We start from the raw sequence: 20406 nt of genomic DNA on the forward strand, positions 1-20406 counted from the left end.
CTCAACATCTCTTATCTCATTCCTTTTCATCTTCTCCAATTATTGGTTGGGTTAGGCTAGGTGGAGAAGTCCAGATTAAATCATACACCCGGGGTGAAGAATAGTGGACCTGTAGTAACAGGTTTTGGAAGTTATTCATTTTGCACAGAAATGCCCAAAATGTCTTTGATTATAAGGGTTTGAAAGTTTGATATTAGCAATAGCAAATATAGTCCCCTGTTATATATATTATTTTTGATGCATCTCTGTTATATATAATTGGGTATAAAGCATCCAAACCAAAAGCAATCCATTTTGATACTCACGAAACAAGTTTCGATGGTCCAATCACTTTTGCAATGGAAGCGGAAACCAAAATTACTAGTAAAGTAGCATCATGGGCGGATTTGAAACTATTATAATTTTTTTAACAAGAAATTTAAATGAGAGTAAGTCACGAATTCATGGAAAATAAAACTAACCACTAACTACTACTTCTTCTTTTTTATTTATTTATTTTTTTTAAAAGATTATCGGTGGGATTACCCCATCGCAATATAGTAAAATAAAATATAAAAAATATTTTTAATTTTTATCTTTCGGAATTGCAATGACACAGAATCAGAATTCAAATTTAAGACTTTATATATTTTACTCAAATTTTCACCATTAGGCCAATCTTAATAATAAAAAAGTTATGTTTATTTTGACTATTATTTCCACTAAAAAGAATATAGAAGAAAACAAATAATAATAATAATAAGCTTAATTAGGAAAATTATCCGTTTAATAAAATATGCCAATCAATGTAGTTGACAATTGATTTTAAGTATCTACCTTCATCCATATCATTTCAAATCAAGCATTTGCTTTTATTCGACTAACTGTTCTTCTATGGACTTTTGTTCATAAATAAGATTAAGATATTTATTCATTTATTGTTGCCACGCTAATGAAAGCATTAACACCGAGAATAATCCAAAGAAAGAAAGAAGATTTGTTAATATATTAGTGTATCTCCAATGCCTCAGATTTATCTACTTTCTCGCTTCCTGCTTAATGTAATCAACGCATGCATCCACGAGGGATAGTTCCATATATCAAATCTGTTGAACATGAATAGCCAAGCAACTGCGAATTCATATTTGGAAGAAGACAATGGTTTACTGTGTTCAAAAATTACCACCACCAAAACAAAATTGTTGAGTAGGAAAGTGAATAAGATAATACGTGAGAAATACTAGCACTGCCAGAATTTGCTCAAAATCACAAGATTAAGTTACACTCTTTATTTAATAATTTTTATTCATAATTTATATTATATTTTTTAATAAAAATTTTACCAGTAAAAAAGAGTAATACTTCGTTAGCAACTCTTCACTGAGTCAAGCACAATGGTTGAATTGAACCGTTTGATTGAGATTTGGTTAAGGAAAAGTTAACAAACCCGATAGTCACGTAGGGACCAAACTGCAAATTTTAATCCAGTAATTGCAGATCCATTCGAACCGGACCAACCAGTTGCCGTCAAACATCTATACCGTTAATTATAACATGCATGTATCTGACGGTAACAAGGGAAGCATCACCTGTGTGCCTTAACCGTAAGTCCGTAACCGTTTTGGCTCATTACTTCAGTTCGCTCTTCAGATCGACAACGTAAGTTTCCATCACTCCAACTCCAATGCTCTAATTAGCAACCGCTGTTGTTGCAAACACAACACAAACACAAACACGAACACGAACACGAACAATTCTCCTTCCTCGCTTCCTCGGATTCAACTTCGTATTCTCGATGGCAAGTACCTTGCCATGTTTCTCATTCTCAGTGATTCCTAGGAATCCGCAAAAACCCAAATGCTCTTGTTTTCACAAACCCTTTGGCCAAAGGAAGCATCACCAACTTGAATCGCAAAACCTCGTTAACTCCTTTTCGCACAATTCCACTTCAAAATTGTGTGCCATGTCACGGTTGTCCATTGAGGAAACTCAGCAGCAAATTGGCACCTTGACCCGACCCGAAGACCTAAAAGGGGCAGTGGCGTACTTGTTTAGGACAGAAACTGGTGGTGGTTTGGTGAAGGTTTATGTCACAAAGAAAAAAGATAGGTATTCCGTTTACATTGAGATTTCTTCGTTGGATATGAGTGGTTGCGGTGAGGGTGAAACGCTGGTGTTGTGTTGGGGTGTGTATAGAGCTGATTCATCGTGTTTTGTGGATCTGGATTCCACAGGTTTGAGTGTAAATGCGGCAAAAGGGATGAATGTTAGTCCCTTGGTGCAAAATTCTGGTGGCAATTTTGAAGTTGAATTGGAATTTGATGCTAAACATGTTCCCTTGTACTTGTCATTTTTCTTGATGTCATCTTTGCATGCAGGGCTGGAAATCAGAAGCCACAGGAGAACAAATTTTTGTGTGCCGGTTGGGTCTCTACCGGGGTACCCGGGTCCTTTGGGGCTCTCTTATAATGCTGATGGGACTGTGAATTTTGCCATTTTCTCAAGACATGCAGAGAGTGTGGTTTTGTGCTTGTATGATGACAATGGTGTGGAGAAACCTGCTTTGGAGCTTGATCTGGATCCTTATGTGAACAGGTCAGGTGACATCTGGCATGTCTCATTAGAGAGTGCCAAGAGTTTTGTGAGCTATGGTTATCGCTGCAGAGGGGGTGGTCTTAAGCAGAACAAGGATGATAGTGGTGCTGATCATGTTGTTTTGGATCCGTATGCTAAGATTGTGAATTCTTATCCTAATGGTCTTGGATCAGTGAAGAATCTTGGATGGTTGGGGAAGGAACCTGCTTTTGACTGGGGTGGTGATTTTCATCCAGGTTTGTCCTTGGAGCAACTACTGGTCTATAGGTTGAATGTGAAGCGCTTTACGCAACATGAGTCCAGCCAACTTCCAAGTGGTTTAGCTGGGACCTTTACTGGTTTGGCTAAGAAGGTGCAGCATTTTAAAGATCTTGGTGTGAATGCTGTTCTGCTGGAGCCGGTTTTCATGTTTGATGAGAAAAAAGGACCATATTTTCCTTGCCATTTTTTCTCTCTGATGCTTAGTTATGGACCATCTGGTGGTCCTTTATCTACGTTTGCCTCTATGAAAGAGATGGTTAAAACTATGCATGCCAAAGGGATAGAAGTTCTTTTGGAAGTTGTTTTCTCCAATACTGCTGAAGTTGGCGCTCTACGGGGACTTGATGACTTGTCCTACTATTATGCAAGTGGAGTTGATGATTTGAAGATACAGAGTGCTTTGAACTGTAACTATCCTATAGTGCAAAATTTGATTCTAGATAGTCTTCGGCATTGGGTGACTGAGTTTCACATTGATGGCTTCTCTTTCATAAATGCTTCACACTTGCTGAGGGGATTTCATGGGGAGTACTTGTCTCGACCTCCATTAGTTGAAGCAATTGCTTTTGACCCAGTACTCTCCAAGACTAAAATCATTGCCGATTGCTGGGATCCCCATGACATGGTAACAAAGGAAACTCGCTTTCCTCATTGGATGAGATGGGCTGAACTAAATGCAAATTTTTCTAATGACGTGAGGAACTTTATAAGGGGTGAAAATATTCTTAGTGACCTTGCAACAAGACTGTGTGGGAGCTGGGACATGTTTTCTGGTGGACGAGGCCCAGCATTCTCTTTTAATTATATTTCAAGGAACTTTGGATTTTCTCTTCTGGACTTGGTTAGCTTCAGCAGTGCAGCAGAATTAAGTTGGAATTGTGGAGAAGAAGGACCTACTAATAACACCGCTGTCCTCGAAAGACGACTCAAACAAATTCGAAATTTCCTCTTCATCTTGTTTGTGTCATTAGGGGTACCTGTTCTGACTATGGGAGATGAATGTGGCCAGTCTTCTGGTGGTTCCTCTGCACATGATGACATGAAACCTTTCAACTGGAGTGCTTTGAAAGCAGGTTTTGGTAAACAAACCACTCAATTCATATTCTTTTTAAGTTCATTGAGAAGGAGGAGGAGTGATCTTCTTCAGAGTAGGAGCTTCTTTAAAGAAGAAAACATTGAATGGCATGGAAGTGATGGGGCTCCACCAAGATGGGAAGACCCTTCCTGCAGGTTCCTAGCCATGACTTTGAAGCCTGAAGTAACAGAGTTGATAGAGAGCTCTGTATCTTCTGATATATCTGGGGATCTATTTATTGCTTTCAATGCAGCTGATCATCCAGAAACTGCAGTTTTACCCTTACCTCCAAAAGGGATGTCATGGTACCGTTTAGTTGATACAGCTCTGCCATTTCCTGGGTTTTTCTCAACCAACGGTGAAGTTGTCCCTGAGCAGACAGCAGATTTGTTTACTTATCAAATGAAGTCTTTCAGCTGCACTTTGTTTGAGGCAAATAATCGTACCATTTAAGAAGAAATCCCAAGTGCGCAACCTCCCTCAAGTTTTGTAAATTTTGTTATTGCAAATAATTGGCCTCATACGTTTGTAGATGGATTACTATGATATAATAAAGTGGTGAGAATGCATACCAGGCAATGTCTGCAGGAATACTGTGTATTACTCAATAGTTTCATTGTAGTGGTTTCTTATGCTCAGTGATGAAGGATCCTGTTATTCTAGTCTGCCTGATATCTTCCCCCAACACACCAAGGAAATGATTTTTCTAAAGCAGGGTTGTCTTCAATTTTGAATAAATAAAGAGCACTTGATTTCAAATGATTAGTATTAAATCATAAGTAATTATGATAGTTAATTTTGGATTTGTTTAAAAATAGAAGTGTTTTTAAATAAATGCTTTTTTTAAAAAGTATCTTTTTAAGAAATAGATAAGAGATGTTTCTTTTAAAAAAAGAAAAATAATATATCTTCCAAAACTCACATTCCGAAACATATTCCAACCACGTGTGTTGGTTGAAAACTTATATATTAATAAATATTTTACTTATATAAATTAACACATGTCATCTTTTGATGATTTTGGAAGAATTCTCGACTATTTCTTTCTGAAGAAGTAACATCTCTCTTTAAAAAAAACTGATAAATGCTCATTTAAAAAAATTTAGACAAACACAAAAAAGTTAAAAAATGCTTATTTTATTTAAAAATAATTATTTTATTAAAAAATGATTATATAAGAAAAAGCTTAAACAAACACGTCTTTTATTTATTGGGTTTGTAAAAACAATAATATACTAATTTTACACTTATCATTAAATTTTCATGAGATGAAAATATTTAATTTATATCAAAGCTTATTTATCAATATTAATAAAATTAATAAATGACAATTGAAAAAATTAAAAGTTGAGAGAAAACATTTATTAATCAATTTCTTTTCACATTATCCAACAAGAAACATAATCTTGCAATTTTTAACAAGATCAAAGATGAAAAATAAAATTAATAATTTATAAAAACTATAAAATGTTATAAATAAAAAAACCACAACTTTCTTCTAAATTGTATCTTGTTATAAAGATCGAAAAGAGTATTAATTTCATAATAAATATATCCTTGTGACTATAAACTCTGAAGACAGTCACTTCGGAGTTTTTGCTCCTGTACATTTAATTCAATGTTTGTTTTATTAAATTTTACAAGGTAAAAAATACTGTAGATTGATCCAGCATACCCCTGGACCATTCTGTACTCCACCCTGTTCTGAAGGAATCTCTTGTATCAATGCATGCATTCACCTCCCGTGCAAAGTCCATCGTAAACAGATTATCGTCGGGTTCAGGGGATGCTCGCAATAGTCTTTTGATGCTTACACCATACAAAATTGAAGACTAACAATTAGTGAATTACAACAATGAAGTTGCATGCAGTTGGTGCTTACGATAATCACATAAATGTTTTCTTACATATATCATCCACAAAAAATAAAATACATTCTAATAAAAATATCGTTAGGGACAGCTTGAGGAAAAACCGGCACATGACACACCTAATACGAAATGTGCAAAATAAAAGTATTCCATCATGATAAATTGAAAATGTTTTCTTGTGTTTTTAACTATAATCGATTAATGTAGACAAATTCATTGCAAAGATGGTGTTTGCATTCTTCTATTTGATGCATATGATGATAACCACCCTGATCAATCTTTCTAGTCTATTTGGTTTAAGTAACTTTTAACTTCTACTGATTGAAGAAAGCCCAATAGTTTAACGAATCTAATAAATTTATCACCACTTTAACGAATTAAAGAATTTATTAATAGGTGTATTTTTTGCCAGATGGTCAGTTCAGATAGATTTAATATATATATTGAAATCCAATTATCATTTCAGCTGCTGCACCCATGACACCGATACCTCCGATTTCCAAAAGGCGAAGAGCCAACTCATGTTCATCTATCTGTCTTAATCCCCAGCTCAGTCTCTTCAACAAGTTCACATCGACTTCCTGGACCCAAGATGGAGCGCGACTTACCATCAAACTAACTAACCCTGATATATAGGCTTTCGAAGCAACACAATGACATTGACAACGCAGTGATATATTCCTGTTAAGGGATCTTGCCAGAAATTCCAAATGCAACCCAACAACCTTCGCCCTTCGTTTTGGTGAAAGCGAATTGTCAATACCCCAGGCAAATGCTGCGCTAAGAAAAACAAAAAATGCCAGTGCATAACCTTTGAGCATGGCAACCATAACTCGAGATTCTCCACCATCCTGCTCCAACATGGTAGCTGATAAAAACCAGGAAGGCAGAATCTCGCTTATCAAGTATTGAACCAGCTTTGGTCCACCTGATATCCAAACCAGTGAGGCCCCGAGTAGAGCGGCATGCTGGACACGTGCCATGGATCTGGCAAGAGAAACTTGCCCATGATTTATCCCAAACTTGGTTTTCTTTGGTTTCTTTACACCCCCCTTGGCCAAATCACTAGTTGCTATATCTGTAACTGAAAGCATTAGAATAGGCACAATTTCTTCAATCAATAACGTGATATCTCCAATAGAGCGGTACACTCTTAGGTAAAGAACCCCTGGAGCAACTGGAGAGATCCCATCGGATATTTGGGAAAATAAGCCATGACCAAGGAGGGCACTGACACCGCCATTATTATAAATGCAGCCAGAGCCAAGGCCAAGGGTGGAGGTGAAGCAACTTTTTAGTAGTTGAACTACAGCATCCCTGTTCTGGTGGAAAACATTTCTGGAGGCAGAAAGTACAAAGTAGTTACTCCAACGCTTCACCTTTTGGATCCACAAAGACGTCACAATGGGCAAGGAGGGCCAGGGGCAACCCGAAGCAAGGGCACTCATAGCAGGGGCAATCAGTGCAAGGAATCGTTCAGCGGCCTTGTCAAGCTTATATGTTATTGTGAGGCTAACAAAAGCTGCCAAAGGCAAAGGAAGTGTAGCTGGAGAGTTCCCATCTGCAGGGAATAAAAAGTACTGTCAACAATAACATAATGAACCTTTTGTTTCCACATACCATAAAATTACTCCAACAACAATGAAAGTAGAAATTTTCAACTGAAAACATTTATTACTTGTGTTTTTCTTTAGTAATTAGAGTTATTTAAAAAGTTTTAGATATTACTCGTATTCCAAGGTATTTATTAGTCAGAGAAATGTTTCTCTTACAACAAATTGTATAACAATTTATATAACTACAAGATTTTTTTTAAGATGTAATAAATAATATGATAAAATAAATAAATAAATATAACATGTCCTTACTAACTCTCATGAAAGATTATGAATCTTTTTATCAATGTCATTTAAGGGTTTCCTGTTGCAAATAAGTAATATTTCCATTTTTTTTTGTATTTGCAATATAGTATAAATGTTTTATTTTTCATTACTGTATTTTACTTTTGTTCCTTAAGAGCACCTTCAACGAATGTCTTTATTTTACCATTTCTTTTTAAGCACCGATACTTAATATAATCCTCCTCAAACAGCAAGTTGTTAAAAAATATGGGTATTATTTGCATGGATTTTTATGAAATAAAGATAAAATATAAAGATATGAAATTATTTGAGACTAATTTAGTAAAAATTTATATGTTATTAGATTAGAGAAGTGAGTTACATTATAAAAAATACATTAACGACATGTAATTATGGAACCCATTTAATGGAGTGCAGGAACCTGGGATAGATATACCCAAGACATTTGTTTGAATTATCCTTGATGTTTAAACAAAACCAAGAGAATAAAACAATTAGTGTAGAGATTAAGACCAATTTACCTACAGCAAGGCTTGGGACATCGACACCAGTGGCTGCCAACATTTTCTTTATCTGTTCCTCAACAAGGGATAAATTTGCAGCAGGGCTGGGCCAGTCAGTTCCATTCATAAAAGCTGGCTTCCATATGCCCCGCGTAACTTCAGCTGAAAAGTAGCTTGCAATGGTAACCAAAGAAGCTGGAAGAAAATCAGCTAGATCTTTGAGGCCTGAGAAAAAAAGCACTTGAAAATCAAGTTACAAAACAAATATCCTAGACCTAAACAAAGTTTGAAAAAGAGATTATCGCATCCTCAGCCATGGTTAATGCAAACAAGTTTTTATGTATTTTTTTTTCTGTAATCTATAACTATGAGATATTTTAAGAATTTTTTCTTAAAGCTCCTTTTCTCAATCTTAATCTGCCTAAGCTTTTATATATATATATATATATATGTTGTTTGGTTTTGCTTTCGTTTTCATTTTCAAACAATCTTATTAAACTTTATTTCTCATTTTTGTGTTGCATTCAACCATTTTAGTCATATCATGTTAAAAGAATTTAAATATATGAAAGATCACACATGATAAAATGAAAGCATCAATATAACAGACATGGAAATTTGCTTATTTTAATTTCAATTTATTATCAATTAAGGAATTTAGCATATATATTTTATGGTGATTTATATATCATTCCTTGCTCACGTTTTTTGAATTTTATGAGATGAATAAATATTATACTATAAGCTTTTTATGTAAAAAAAATAATCGATAATTACAGTTTTCTTTATGTATTGTAAGTAATGATATTCTATACTTTTATTTTCAGAATAATTTATATTTATTTATAGATAAATAATTTTCATAAAACGTATATTTTTACATTATACATTATATATTTTTTATTAATATTTTAATCGCATTATAATTTAAAATAATTTATATATTTTATTTAATTGCAGTTACAACGAGTGATATATTAGTATTACGATAATCTATAAATAGTTTTTTTAAATCTAGGTAAAGTTACCTATTTATTTATTCAATTAAAAAAAATCTACCTTAAATTTGTATTCAACAAACTTGGATATGTTGTATCAAAACAAAAAAAATACAAGCTTGGATACGTATTCTAATGAAAAATACTTTATCTTTATCTATAAAAAAATATATATATATTTTAGGTGACATTTGATACAAGAAATGTTAACATTTTTTTGAAAAAGTTGCAAGAATTAAAAATTCTCATATTTAATAGAAGAAAATATAAATATTTCCTAAGAATAAAAGATTTTAGGAAATACTAATTTATGAACAAGTGAGAAAATATAACATTTTTACTATCACAAGTGAGAATAATATTTCCGGGTGGCTTTGCATTCAAATTTTTTTCCTATTTTTTTAAATCATTATTGTTGAAAATATCTATCAACTTTATTATTAAGTATTTCTGTCAAGATGAAATCTGACACGACTATTTTTAGTAAAAAAAAATTCAATTATGTTTTTTCTATTGATAGGACTCAAACTTTGCTTAAAAGAGATTGAATCAAGCTTCACTCGACCTGTTGGTTTGTTTAAGTTATTTCTCACTCCAAATTTTGAGAAATTCTTGCATTATAAAGCATCATTCCATCGTTTTAATCCTGATTCTATATGATACGTAATAAGTTCACGTTAAAAATTAAGCAGGCAAAAATAGAGAACAAGGCAAACCTGTAGCCAGTTCACGGGTAGAGAGTCTCCCATGAGCACAAGATGTCAGAGCAGCATCCAGCACAAAGGGAATAGCTTCGAGGATATCCCAGGCAGGCACTTTTAATTTCATTAAAGCATCATCCAATGCAAGCCCAGATGAACTGCTGCTTCCTGAAGTCGTAGGTGTCAAAGGTTCGGCACCATTGCATACCTTCCTAAACATCATGCTTAGTAGAGAATCAACGAGCAGATGAACAGGCTCTCCAGGCACAAGACCAGGGCGGATTGAAGCAATACATTCTTTATGTTTCCGATACCAAAAGTTTAATTTTGGAAAGGAATCCATAAATACAGGTTCTACAGAAAGACTTAAAATTTTTGACCATCTTTTGAGCCTCTGTCGATTTTTTGCCATTCTTCCATATGATGCCAATTTACAGTTTCGAACTAATAAAAGGCAGTCAGGACTAAATAGTGATCCAAATGGTGAACTTGTTGCATCCCTCCTCACTTGTTCAGCAGGTAGATGATCAAACCGCCAGAACCTCAGCAAAAGAGTAAATGCATTAGAGAATACCTCCCAATGAGTGAGTTTTTCCCCGGTTGCAAGAGTCCAAGAGGCATCAGGAACACATGATCCAAAAACCTCACATATTATCATTAGTCCTGCCGCAAGTAATGGAACCTGTGGTAAATGGCAAAAGTACAATATATCAGCAAAGAAGGTACATGCAGCATTTACTAGTTCTCTACAACACACCGTGCTCCATTAGTTTTGAAAGTTGAAACTACACTTTTTGAAAACTAAGAACTTAATTGATGATAGAGCCTTCCTGGACTTCAAAACAAACACTTCATAAAAATGTCACTTAAAAAGAAAAAAGGGTAGTTGGCAATTACACGTCAGTCAAACTACAAGTATTAAAAACGGAACGTACCAAGCCATATAACGAAAATATATGAACACGGTCAATAGACGAAATTCCAATAAGAAGAACGTTTAAAAATGGAGCTTGGCTGGTCAAATGGCTTTCGACCCCAGAGAAAGTAGGAGGAACTAGTGGCGAGAGCAATTTTGTGATAAAAAGAACAGTATGCTCCTGCAAAGAAAGATGATACTGAAAACTTAGGAAAAGAAAAATAACAGACAAAATTAAAGTAGGGTCAGAACTCAGAAGCTAAAAATCCAAGAAAAAAGTTGAAGACTCGGGTAAAATTTGAAAGCTAAAAATAGTACCTGTACACTCCACCCACGTACAAGAGATGCACCGCACAGAATGGTAGCAGCAGATATCTTTTCTTCATCTGAACCATTGGTTGCAATTTCATATATTTTCTCAATCTCTGCTGAGCTTCAATCAAATCCATGAGCTTAAATTCAGTTGCCTTATAAATTTTCTAAAAAGGGCATCTAATATATACTTGACCTCATGAAAAGAGGGGTGCATCTGTATGCTGGACTGCATGTATAGTCTATCATTGATCAGATAGCTGTCACTGTCACTTACACATGAAGATTCCATAAATGTGTATGTATATTTAGTATCTATAACATATAAATCTATATTTGATCTAAAAAACAAGAATCTCCATGTATTTTCCAGATTCTTTATCCTGGAACTATGGGAGCAACAAAGGCTATATAGGTTAGGAACTAACCTCACCAAGCTGTATTAAAGAAAGGTATTCTATATCAACCCTTCATACTATATGTATAATATATACATTATTTCCATATTTATTGCCTATTATGTAATTTACTTACCACATTAATATTTTTATAGGTTATATTTTAAAGATTCTTTTACATATTACTATAACATGGCATATTTAATTTACATTAAAGTGTAAATCACCTTCCCATGCTTGCCAATGAGAGCGTGTTTATGAGTGACAAAGAGGAGGAAGGTTGATTTAAAGATGATTGCATTTCATGTTATTGGAAAAAATTCAAATCTCACCTATCCTAAATCATTAGAAAGGGTCACTCACCATTTATCTACGTACCAAGTTCAATAGTGCTGGACGTAAGAGGATATATTGAAAAAACTCAAATTCCTAATTAGAAATAAAACAATTAAATAGTATATAAGTAGGAGACAACCCTTTATCTTACAAGTTGGTTTAGTAGGGAGACAATTGCTCCCTACTTATATATACTATTATGGTCTTATTCCTAGACGATGAAAGATCTTCAACATATGCTATGTTAGTATTTCTGAAACTCCTAAAGTTAAGTCATGCCATACACAGACTGGTGCCCATATTCATGCAACATAGGTTAGTATTCTATACAAATTTTTAAAATTGAAAAAATGATGGGGAGCATTGGTGTATTGGTAAGGTTGCCGCTCAGTGACCAGGTGATCACAGATTCTGGCCACTGAAAAAAAGGCTCTCTGCTTGTGCGGACAACATTGCACACACCTAACCCTCTTCAAACCCTCCAGTGACAGAAGCTTCATGCACTGCACTGCCCTTTTGAATTACAAAAGAAAAATACCTAGTAGGCAACCACCAATGGCATCAAACATGAAACATACAACAATGGATTCTCAAAATGAATAAACTGCGTGGTATTGTTGGCTCAGACAAAATGAGGTAGGGTAAATTGTTCAGAAAAAACTAGCCTTTTATCTTTGACAATATCTACAGATAAATCATAAATAGGAGAGCAACAAAGAATGAAATGTGAGTGAGGAATCATCATTATATTTAATATTCAACTTAAGAAAAGAAACACTTTCTCAAAAATTAAATATAATTTCCCTGTAATTGCCTTAAAAACTTCCTTTGTATAGAATGAAAAATGATAAAAAGATAAGTCTATTGTTAAATCCCAAACTAGTAAAATAGACCTAGTGAGTTACAGATAAAACTGTTAAAATACACACTACATGTATGATCGGTGTTATACATCAGTGGCGTGAATGTTGGGAGCCAAAGCTTTTCATGCAATTGCTGATGGAATAAATCAACACAAAGTCAACGATTCAAATTTCAAAGGCATATATTAACTTTATAAAGTAGTAGCAGACAAACAATTCAAAGTGAAAAAGAAACAGGGATAAAAAAACAGAAACATGACAAAACAATTGAATGAGCTTATATCCCAGGTCAATGCTCTGCTGCTTTGCCATGTGGTAAAAACAGCATTTAAGAAAGGTAAAAATTCCATACTTGAAAAACCCCTACTAATTTTCCTGAATCAACCACCTTCCTCAAATCCTACCCTTCTGAAACCAAATTTAAGAGGGGATAGAAGGGGACACTGAGCATACGAATTATGAATGATACAAGTCACAAGCAATTAGCATACCTGGAAGCTGGAGTTGCAACTAAGACATTAACCAATGCAGGAGTTAGCTGTGATCCCTCCATCAACGAAGACCAGCCAGACACATGATTAGAAATGCTGCATGGAATATGATTGTTGCATGCATTCACATAGCCAGGCCAATAATAAGCTGATGTATCAAGTAGATTTCTTGCAATACATGCCTCAACAATTAGATGCCGTAAGTTTCCAGCTGCAAGGAAACACAAAAAAAATGAGTGCCATGTGTACATCAAAGACAAAAGGGACCCAGAACAAAAATATGAACAGACTTTTATGAGATATTCTTATATGAAAAGCAAATGACAGAGAGGCAAAAAGAGCATTGCATAATAACAACATTACCAAAAATATGATTAATTACCATAGTACCAAGGTAAAGCTGACATTGATAAAAATTGACAGCGATAATCGTTATGTCTGCGTGAGAGAGATACAAAATTGAATAGATAAGCAATATTGACTATTTGTTCACAGGGAGACCTATGTTTTCTGTTTGGGGAAGGCACGGAAGGGGGAGGTTCAAAAAATTTAAGACCTGCACTTAGTTCGTAAAATTTACTCAGATAATCAGCCCCATCAGATTTTCTCTTGTTCAACAGACCCCTAGGATTATTTTAACTTTGGTCCACTCCAGATGTTTAATCCGAGTTCTACCTCAGTTAGCACATAAAAATAATATATATATATATATATATACATATCAATTAGAAGTACAAATTCTACAGCCAAAAAGAAATAGTATTTACAAATTTTGATTACCACAAAAAAAGAAATTACTCACAAAATTTCATTGGCATGTCATTCGTGCTCATATATTCGAAGTATCCACTACCAACAGGGTTTCCCGATAAGAACATAATAGCTCTGGCAGCAGCTTGATTGGCTTCCACAATAACAGACTGAGGTGGAGTCAGTAAGGATTCATAATCACCCAATAGCTGTAAGCTGGTAATCAATTCACCTCGACACTTCCCTAGAGCTTGCTGATCTTTCCCTTGATTTGTAGGGCTGTGTTCAGCTTCTTCAATCAGTTGACCTTCCTCTTCTTCAATAATATGAGTTACCACTAGGGTTGTAATGCCCAGTAGCATACACATGCAGGTATCAAGGCGAGACATAGGACCTTTTCTTGAATCCCTCTCCTAAAATAACAGGGTCAATAATATAATTGCTGTTATGAGAAGATTATGTAGAGTCCAATTGAATGCAATTTTCCAGTGTCACTAGATTTTTTATAAAGAACTAGCCAATCAATTAAATATAAAAGTTTCATAAGCCAACACAGACACAGTAAAATGTAAACAACATGCAGTATGCTCTTTCCTTATTGGTGAATGGTGATAATACAGAAATACATTCATCAGGAAATGTTTCCTGGAGAATTCATCAGCCCCCCTACCCCTTGTGTTGGAAAAATTCCTACCCTTTGAACAAGACGCAGTGCTGCAACCCATAAACCCAAAAATGTATTGTGCCACGTAGTGCCATTAACTGCATGTAAAGTCTTCACCAAACCTGCAATAACAACTTCAAATAAATACTTTGATTTGAAAAAATAAAAATAAAAGAAAGCTTGTCATACAACTCCTACTGAAAATATGCCATTTGGATTTTTTTCCATCTCATAATCCTCATGTGGAAAAACTTGAGATCACTATTCACATTTCTTTCCCACCATTTTTAACATTTTTTAATAGAATAGAAGCAATTCTATTAGTTAGAAGGCAAGTATCGATTCTGTAATATCCACTTCCTCATTCAGTATTTTGACATTTCTCTAGTCTAGATTGTTTTCTGGCTGTTTCTTAAATTTTTTTGTCTGCCAGAGCAGAGAGGCTGTCAGCCTGTCATGGTGCAGTTTGGCATGGTTCAGGCAAAATCTATAATTAGACGAAGATTTTAACAAAAATGGCTTGTAAGGTGAAGATTTTCTTAGTTTTACAAGCCTTATTTAAGTCATATCTCTAGGCAATGTGTGGACTAAACACCCCCCCCCCCCCTCAAGGCTGGATTTAAGCTGCCAAAAGAGGGTGTATTTAGGTGGGTTAGGAGTGATCGCAATTAAAGCAACTTTCCGACAAGATGAAGCTAGAAGGTGTCAATGTTATTGAGCAGGGTAATATCAGTTTGTAGTTTCTACTCTATTTGACTTGAATGAAAATGTTTAAGAGTTGGAAATTAGAAATTTTACATATCTTATTAATTTTTAAAAGAAGACCAAAATGAATCCTGGAAATACTCAAAATATTTGCGCATATGGAATGAGGAAAAGAACCAAAACAAGTATGAACCTGAAACAACTCCATACACAAGGGCAAGTGTTGTTCAAACTATTTCATACTTCACAGTCTACTGTCTCTGATCTCTCTCCATCACACTGAATGGATAATATCACTGGTGGAAAAAAAAATGATGATGCAGTAAGTTTGGCAATGTCAGAATACTGATGTTGAAAAATAATCCAAGTAAAATCTTTTGAGTGGGAAAGGTTTGAGCAATCAGTACTACAGGATGATTGGCAATTGTACCCATTCTGGGTGCACTAAAGTCTAAAAGCTGGAATTGTTGTTGAGAAATTATTTCTGATGTGGATCCATTTGGAGGGAAACAATATCAACAGAGGAAAAACAACCAAATTTTTTGCTGCTGAGGATTATTTTTTATTTTAAGGATTAGGATTACTTTATCTTCTTTTAAATTTTCAATTTTGCTTATGGTTTTTGTCTTGATAAGATTGCGTAACAGAATCCTTATCAGTTCTAGTTTTGATTTTTATTAGGATGATTGTTAGTAAGAGAAATGCTAAGAGTACTTTATTTACTATTGATTGAAATTTATTGAAAATCAAAAAAAATTTGTAAGTCTGCTCTTCATTTAATGAATCTCACTTATGAGTGTGTAATTTTCAACAATTTTTTACCAATGATAGAATGTTAGAGAGAGTGTTGCTAGCATTCCTCTTGTGACTAATTGTTAGTTATGATCCTATTAATTAGAATCCCTTCTGTATCTATAGCCTTATAAAACACAGACTTGGATTGAAGGAATCAAGGAAGAAACTGTTTCAAAAAAATCTATGATAGTCTAGGAGCAGTTCAATCAAGAACGAGTCTACTTCTCACTTTCACTATCAGTCGCAAGCAAGAATCTTTGTGTATGGGCTCACGATTTGGTCCTACATGAAAGTGTATAACAGTTTATTAAATTTATACATTAAAAAAGGAAGTTTACTCGTGGAAGTAAAAACAGATCATGCCTTAACATAGAGGAATTAGTCCCAGAATACAGTTTGAGGCCGTGAACAGGAAAGAAAGATAATGAAGTCAAAGAAAAGAAAAGAGAGGATCTGACTTCAGCATATGTTCTTCAAGTTCGTGACTAAGAATACAACAAGGCTGATCAATGAGACCGAGTATACATGTGGGGACTTGAGCCCTCCATCACTAAGGAAAATAATTGTGTGAAATGTATTTTGTATGTGAAAGCTGGGAGGTAAAACACAGGCCTTATCAGTGATGTGAGATTTGGGCATCTTAGGTTTTGGGTTCTTGTAAGGAATTGATTGATTACTATATGTATATTTAAATAAAATACTTTTGCAGCAATTTAGGCAACTTACAAAATGACATTGAAAATTGGATGTCATGCATGTTTATTTTCAGTGTTTTCTGATTTAATTTGATTTTCTTTTTTGTGGAGGAATTTTCCCCAGCATTCTGACTTTAAAAAAAAAAAAAAAAAAAAAAAAAAGCATACCAGTAATAATTTCAACAGCACTAAATGCTGCCACTTGCCCTCCATCCGAAGCATCTTCCAGGATAAGATCAATAGGAAGCCAGAGCGAAGACCAACTATCACCATAAGATTGACTAGCAAAAGACATTTGGGAACAAGCAGGTATGACCACATTAGTCTCCCTCTTAGATTTTGTTTTGAACTCATGAGGAACAACCTCATGGATATTTTGCGTCAAAAGCAAAAGGGTCTTTGCAGTAATATGTTTCAAATTCCTAAAAACTGAAGAGTTTGATACAAGCAGCTGCATTTGGTGAATGAAAGACCCCCAATGTGATGACCTACAGAGATAACTTTCCTTCAATAAAGGCTTCAAAATCTTAATGAGATTCTTCAAATGTGTATTTTAGATGGTTTACCGAATACAATGCATATCAGAATTAAGTTCTTACATGTTCCGATGAACTAATGAAAGGATCCTTGAAGTCATTTTGTGTTGAAAAAACTCCGCAATGATTTCGATAGCCATTGCTGTATTTTTCTTCTGAAACCCTTCCGTGTGTTCAGTTTTCTTTTTATCATCTAATGATCCATCGATATTCATATAATCTGACCTGATTATCCATCTAGGCTTATTCTCTGTAGTGTGATCTAGTAACCCTTCATCATCTAATGATGCTTCAAGTAACTGCCATACAATTGAAAAGACAAATTCAACCAGAACAACTCCTGGCTCCCACAACTTTTGACTGTATACTTGAGAAAGCTGAAGAACATCATCAATGGATTTCATAATCCTAATGAACCATTGTTATGAAATTTCATTATTAGTATTCAGAAATAAACAAGGAACCTTCCCCATACCCTGAAAAAGAGTTAGAGAAAATGCGCACTTAAAAATAAAAAGAAACTACTTAAGCATATTTATATTTCCTTTATGATAAGATGTTTATTTAGATATAGTTTTCTTAGGTCACCACAATCACAAAAGCGAGTAACAGTCAATAAGTTAACTAGTCTGCAGTAAAAGATAATATAAATATCTAATACCAAATGATGAAATGTAGTCTCAGGTGATAACAATGAAATCTGAAGAGACATCAAATCTACTTTTGCCAACAATGCACTAGACACAATATTTTCTTTCTTTTCACATACTTATCCTTGAGATATTGACCAAACATCCATAACCATTGTCTATATATAGAACAAATATACCTAATACCTCATTTTCAGCGTTATATATCCTGCACTTAAATCTTATCCTATTTTTATGAGGTCAATGGTTTGAGCCTTTGAGGGAAATATAAGTTAAAAACAGCAATGTCAACGTGTGGCTTCAGGTTGACAGCATAAAGCCTACATAACAAGACTTTCAAATACCATAAAATGATACACAGATTCACTTCATTTCTTTTGCGTAAGTCACTTACTCTAGCTCCATAAAGAAACAAGATATTCTTAAAAGAGAAGCAATTTCCTTTGTGGGATAGCTAATGGTTAGGACCTAAGCATAGTCATAGATAAATAATATATTCAAAATAGCAAACTGGATAGCAGATGCTTTCATCTCGTTATGTAAATATCATTCAAGCATGATTCATTATTGAGGGAAGTTTTCAATTATACATCCAATTCCTTTGTATGAAATTTTAAATATTTCTATTCTCTTATGATCACTTAACTCTTTTCATAATGAACCTTTAGCACATTAAATAGACCGTAGCATGACATATAAGAACCTTCCAACAATATTAAAACTATGATTTTCCAAATTCACCAAGACACAAAGGCTCTAAACAACATTTTAAATATTCTAGTGCTCTTCTTGTAGCAAGGCTACTATGGTATTTAACCTGTAAGATAGACATTAGGCAGTAACATATACACAACAACCTCCTACCAACACAAATTCCTGCATTATAGAATTTATGTAGACAAGAAAGGTGTCTTTGAATTGACATTTACAACACACATTCTCGATTTTTCACATCAAATCTGTAGCTTTTGGCTTGTCACAGATCCGATGTTTCACAACACCAAACCAAACACGCATGAAGACTCAATACAACATCAGTGACTAGATGTGGCTTTGGTTGTGTGGGACGGAATTTGTTCAGTTTGAATTGAACAAGTGCAATGAAACAGTTCATATTCCAAAACGCTAAGCATATTCAGAAGCTAACACAGATAAAATTCTTGTGCTGCAAACTCAGTTGGAGTTGGACCTCACTTTTCATAGTTTGGAGAACTGATATCTTGTTCAAGCATAAGGCCAAGTTCCTTGAGGAGTTCCATATAAAGTCTGTAAGCAATAGGGTAGACCTGTCTGCTTGGAACAACCCTGCAGTAATACAAAACAGCAAATGTAAGTTAACCAGTGAAGAAAACAACTAAATAAGTAAACCAGTGAAACAATCAAGGTTTCAAATTGCATTGCAGCTGCAGTTTCGTCACGTTTCTTGATATTGTAGAAAATTGCAGACAGATGCAGCTGATGCGAATTGCGGTCATAATTGCAGTGGCACTTACTAAAAAATCCTTTACATTGCAGCCAAAAATCACATTCGTTTTTTAAAACCTTGGAAACGATAACAAAGCTTCCATAAAAAAAATGCAGAGGCTAATACAGTCAAACTTTCATTTCCTAGTAAACCTAAACTATTTAACCTTTTCTCCATCTCAAGCATCAAGCACGCAGAAAAACTATTCCAAAAACGGATACTTAGTAGAGAACAATGTAAAGCCGAATTGAGCAAAAACGACGTCGTGGTACGAATTCGCTCATTCTACATTTTTCAAATACACATAGATACACTATTTAGTAGGCCAACAACAAATGCACATAAATTGTACGGCAGAAAGCGGAAAGGAGTAAGGAAAGAGAAATGTCACGTGAAGGAGAGAAGTGCGATGAGGAGGGAGCGAGGGAGGAGGTTGAGGGAGGTGGCGGTGTGTAGAAGCTTCCAGGCGGCGGCGGAGTGGTTGTCCCAAAAGAAGTGAGAGACGAGGCAGTGAGCGAGTTGGACGGAAGGGAGGGAAATGGCGGCGGAGCGAAGCGTGGACGTGACTTCGGAGGCCCAGGCGTTGGGATCGGTGTTGGCCTCCACGGCCACCTTCGTTTGGCGTAGGATTGCGTCCCATGCGTTAGCCTCGCTGGTTTGCGCGGGAACCGCCATCGCCAAGGAATCGAGAATGAGAGTGAGTGACGGAACAGAGCAGAGCAGAGTGCATGGGACGGTTCGCTCGCATATATATGTAAAAGACAAATATTGGATTGCGTGTTGCTTATACAGTTATACGCTCCTTCTTCGTCCTATACAACATTTTATCCACTATCATGGTTCACTACATAATTATATTTTTTAATTTATTCCCACTATACGGAATATATTTTTTAATAATAATTAATGATATTGATATGTTAAGGTGATAGTATAATATGTCTTATGCATTATTATTTTTGTTAATTATTAAATTAATAGAATG

The 20406-nt window shown here is 34.8% G+C and overlaps 2 protein-coding genes across 2 annotated transcripts; one reads left to right on the plus strand and one right to left on the minus strand.

Moving 5' to 3' along the window:
• Positions 1–1573: 1573 nt before the first annotated feature.
• DBE1 (debranching enzyme 1) lies at positions 1574–4675 on the plus strand. The gene has a single exon (XM_020357522.3). The coding sequence runs from the start codon at positions 1775–1777 to the stop codon at positions 4361–4363; it is 2589 nt and encodes an 862-aa protein (XP_020213111.1). The 5' UTR covers positions 1574–1774; the 3' UTR covers positions 4364–4675.
• Positions 4676–5379: 704 nt separating this feature from the next.
• LOC109795753 (mediator of RNA polymerase II transcription subunit 33A) lies at positions 5380–20370 on the minus strand. Its single transcript, XM_083059341.1, has 12 exons — positions 19813–20370; positions 19151–19261; positions 17370–17714; positions 16939–17258; positions 14606–14697; positions 13964–14324; positions 13162–13372; positions 11080–11194; positions 10781–10942; positions 9861–10527; positions 8165–8371; positions 5380–7342 (listed from the first exon to the last, which is right to left on the minus strand). The coding sequence occupies exons 1-12, from the start codon at positions 20094–20096 to the stop codon at positions 6213–6215; spliced, it is 4005 nt and encodes a 1334-aa protein (XP_082915467.1). The 5' UTR covers positions 20097–20370; the 3' UTR covers positions 5380–6212.
• Between the last annotated feature and the right edge of the window lie 36 nt (positions 20371–20406).

The sequence above is a fragment of the Cajanus cajan genome, chromosome 6 (assembly GCF_000230855.2).
Source record: "Cajanus cajan strain Asha chromosome 6, NIPB_CcT2T_4, whole genome shotgun sequence".
NCBI lineage: Eukaryota > Viridiplantae > Streptophyta > Magnoliopsida > Fabales > Fabaceae > Cajanus > Cajanus cajan.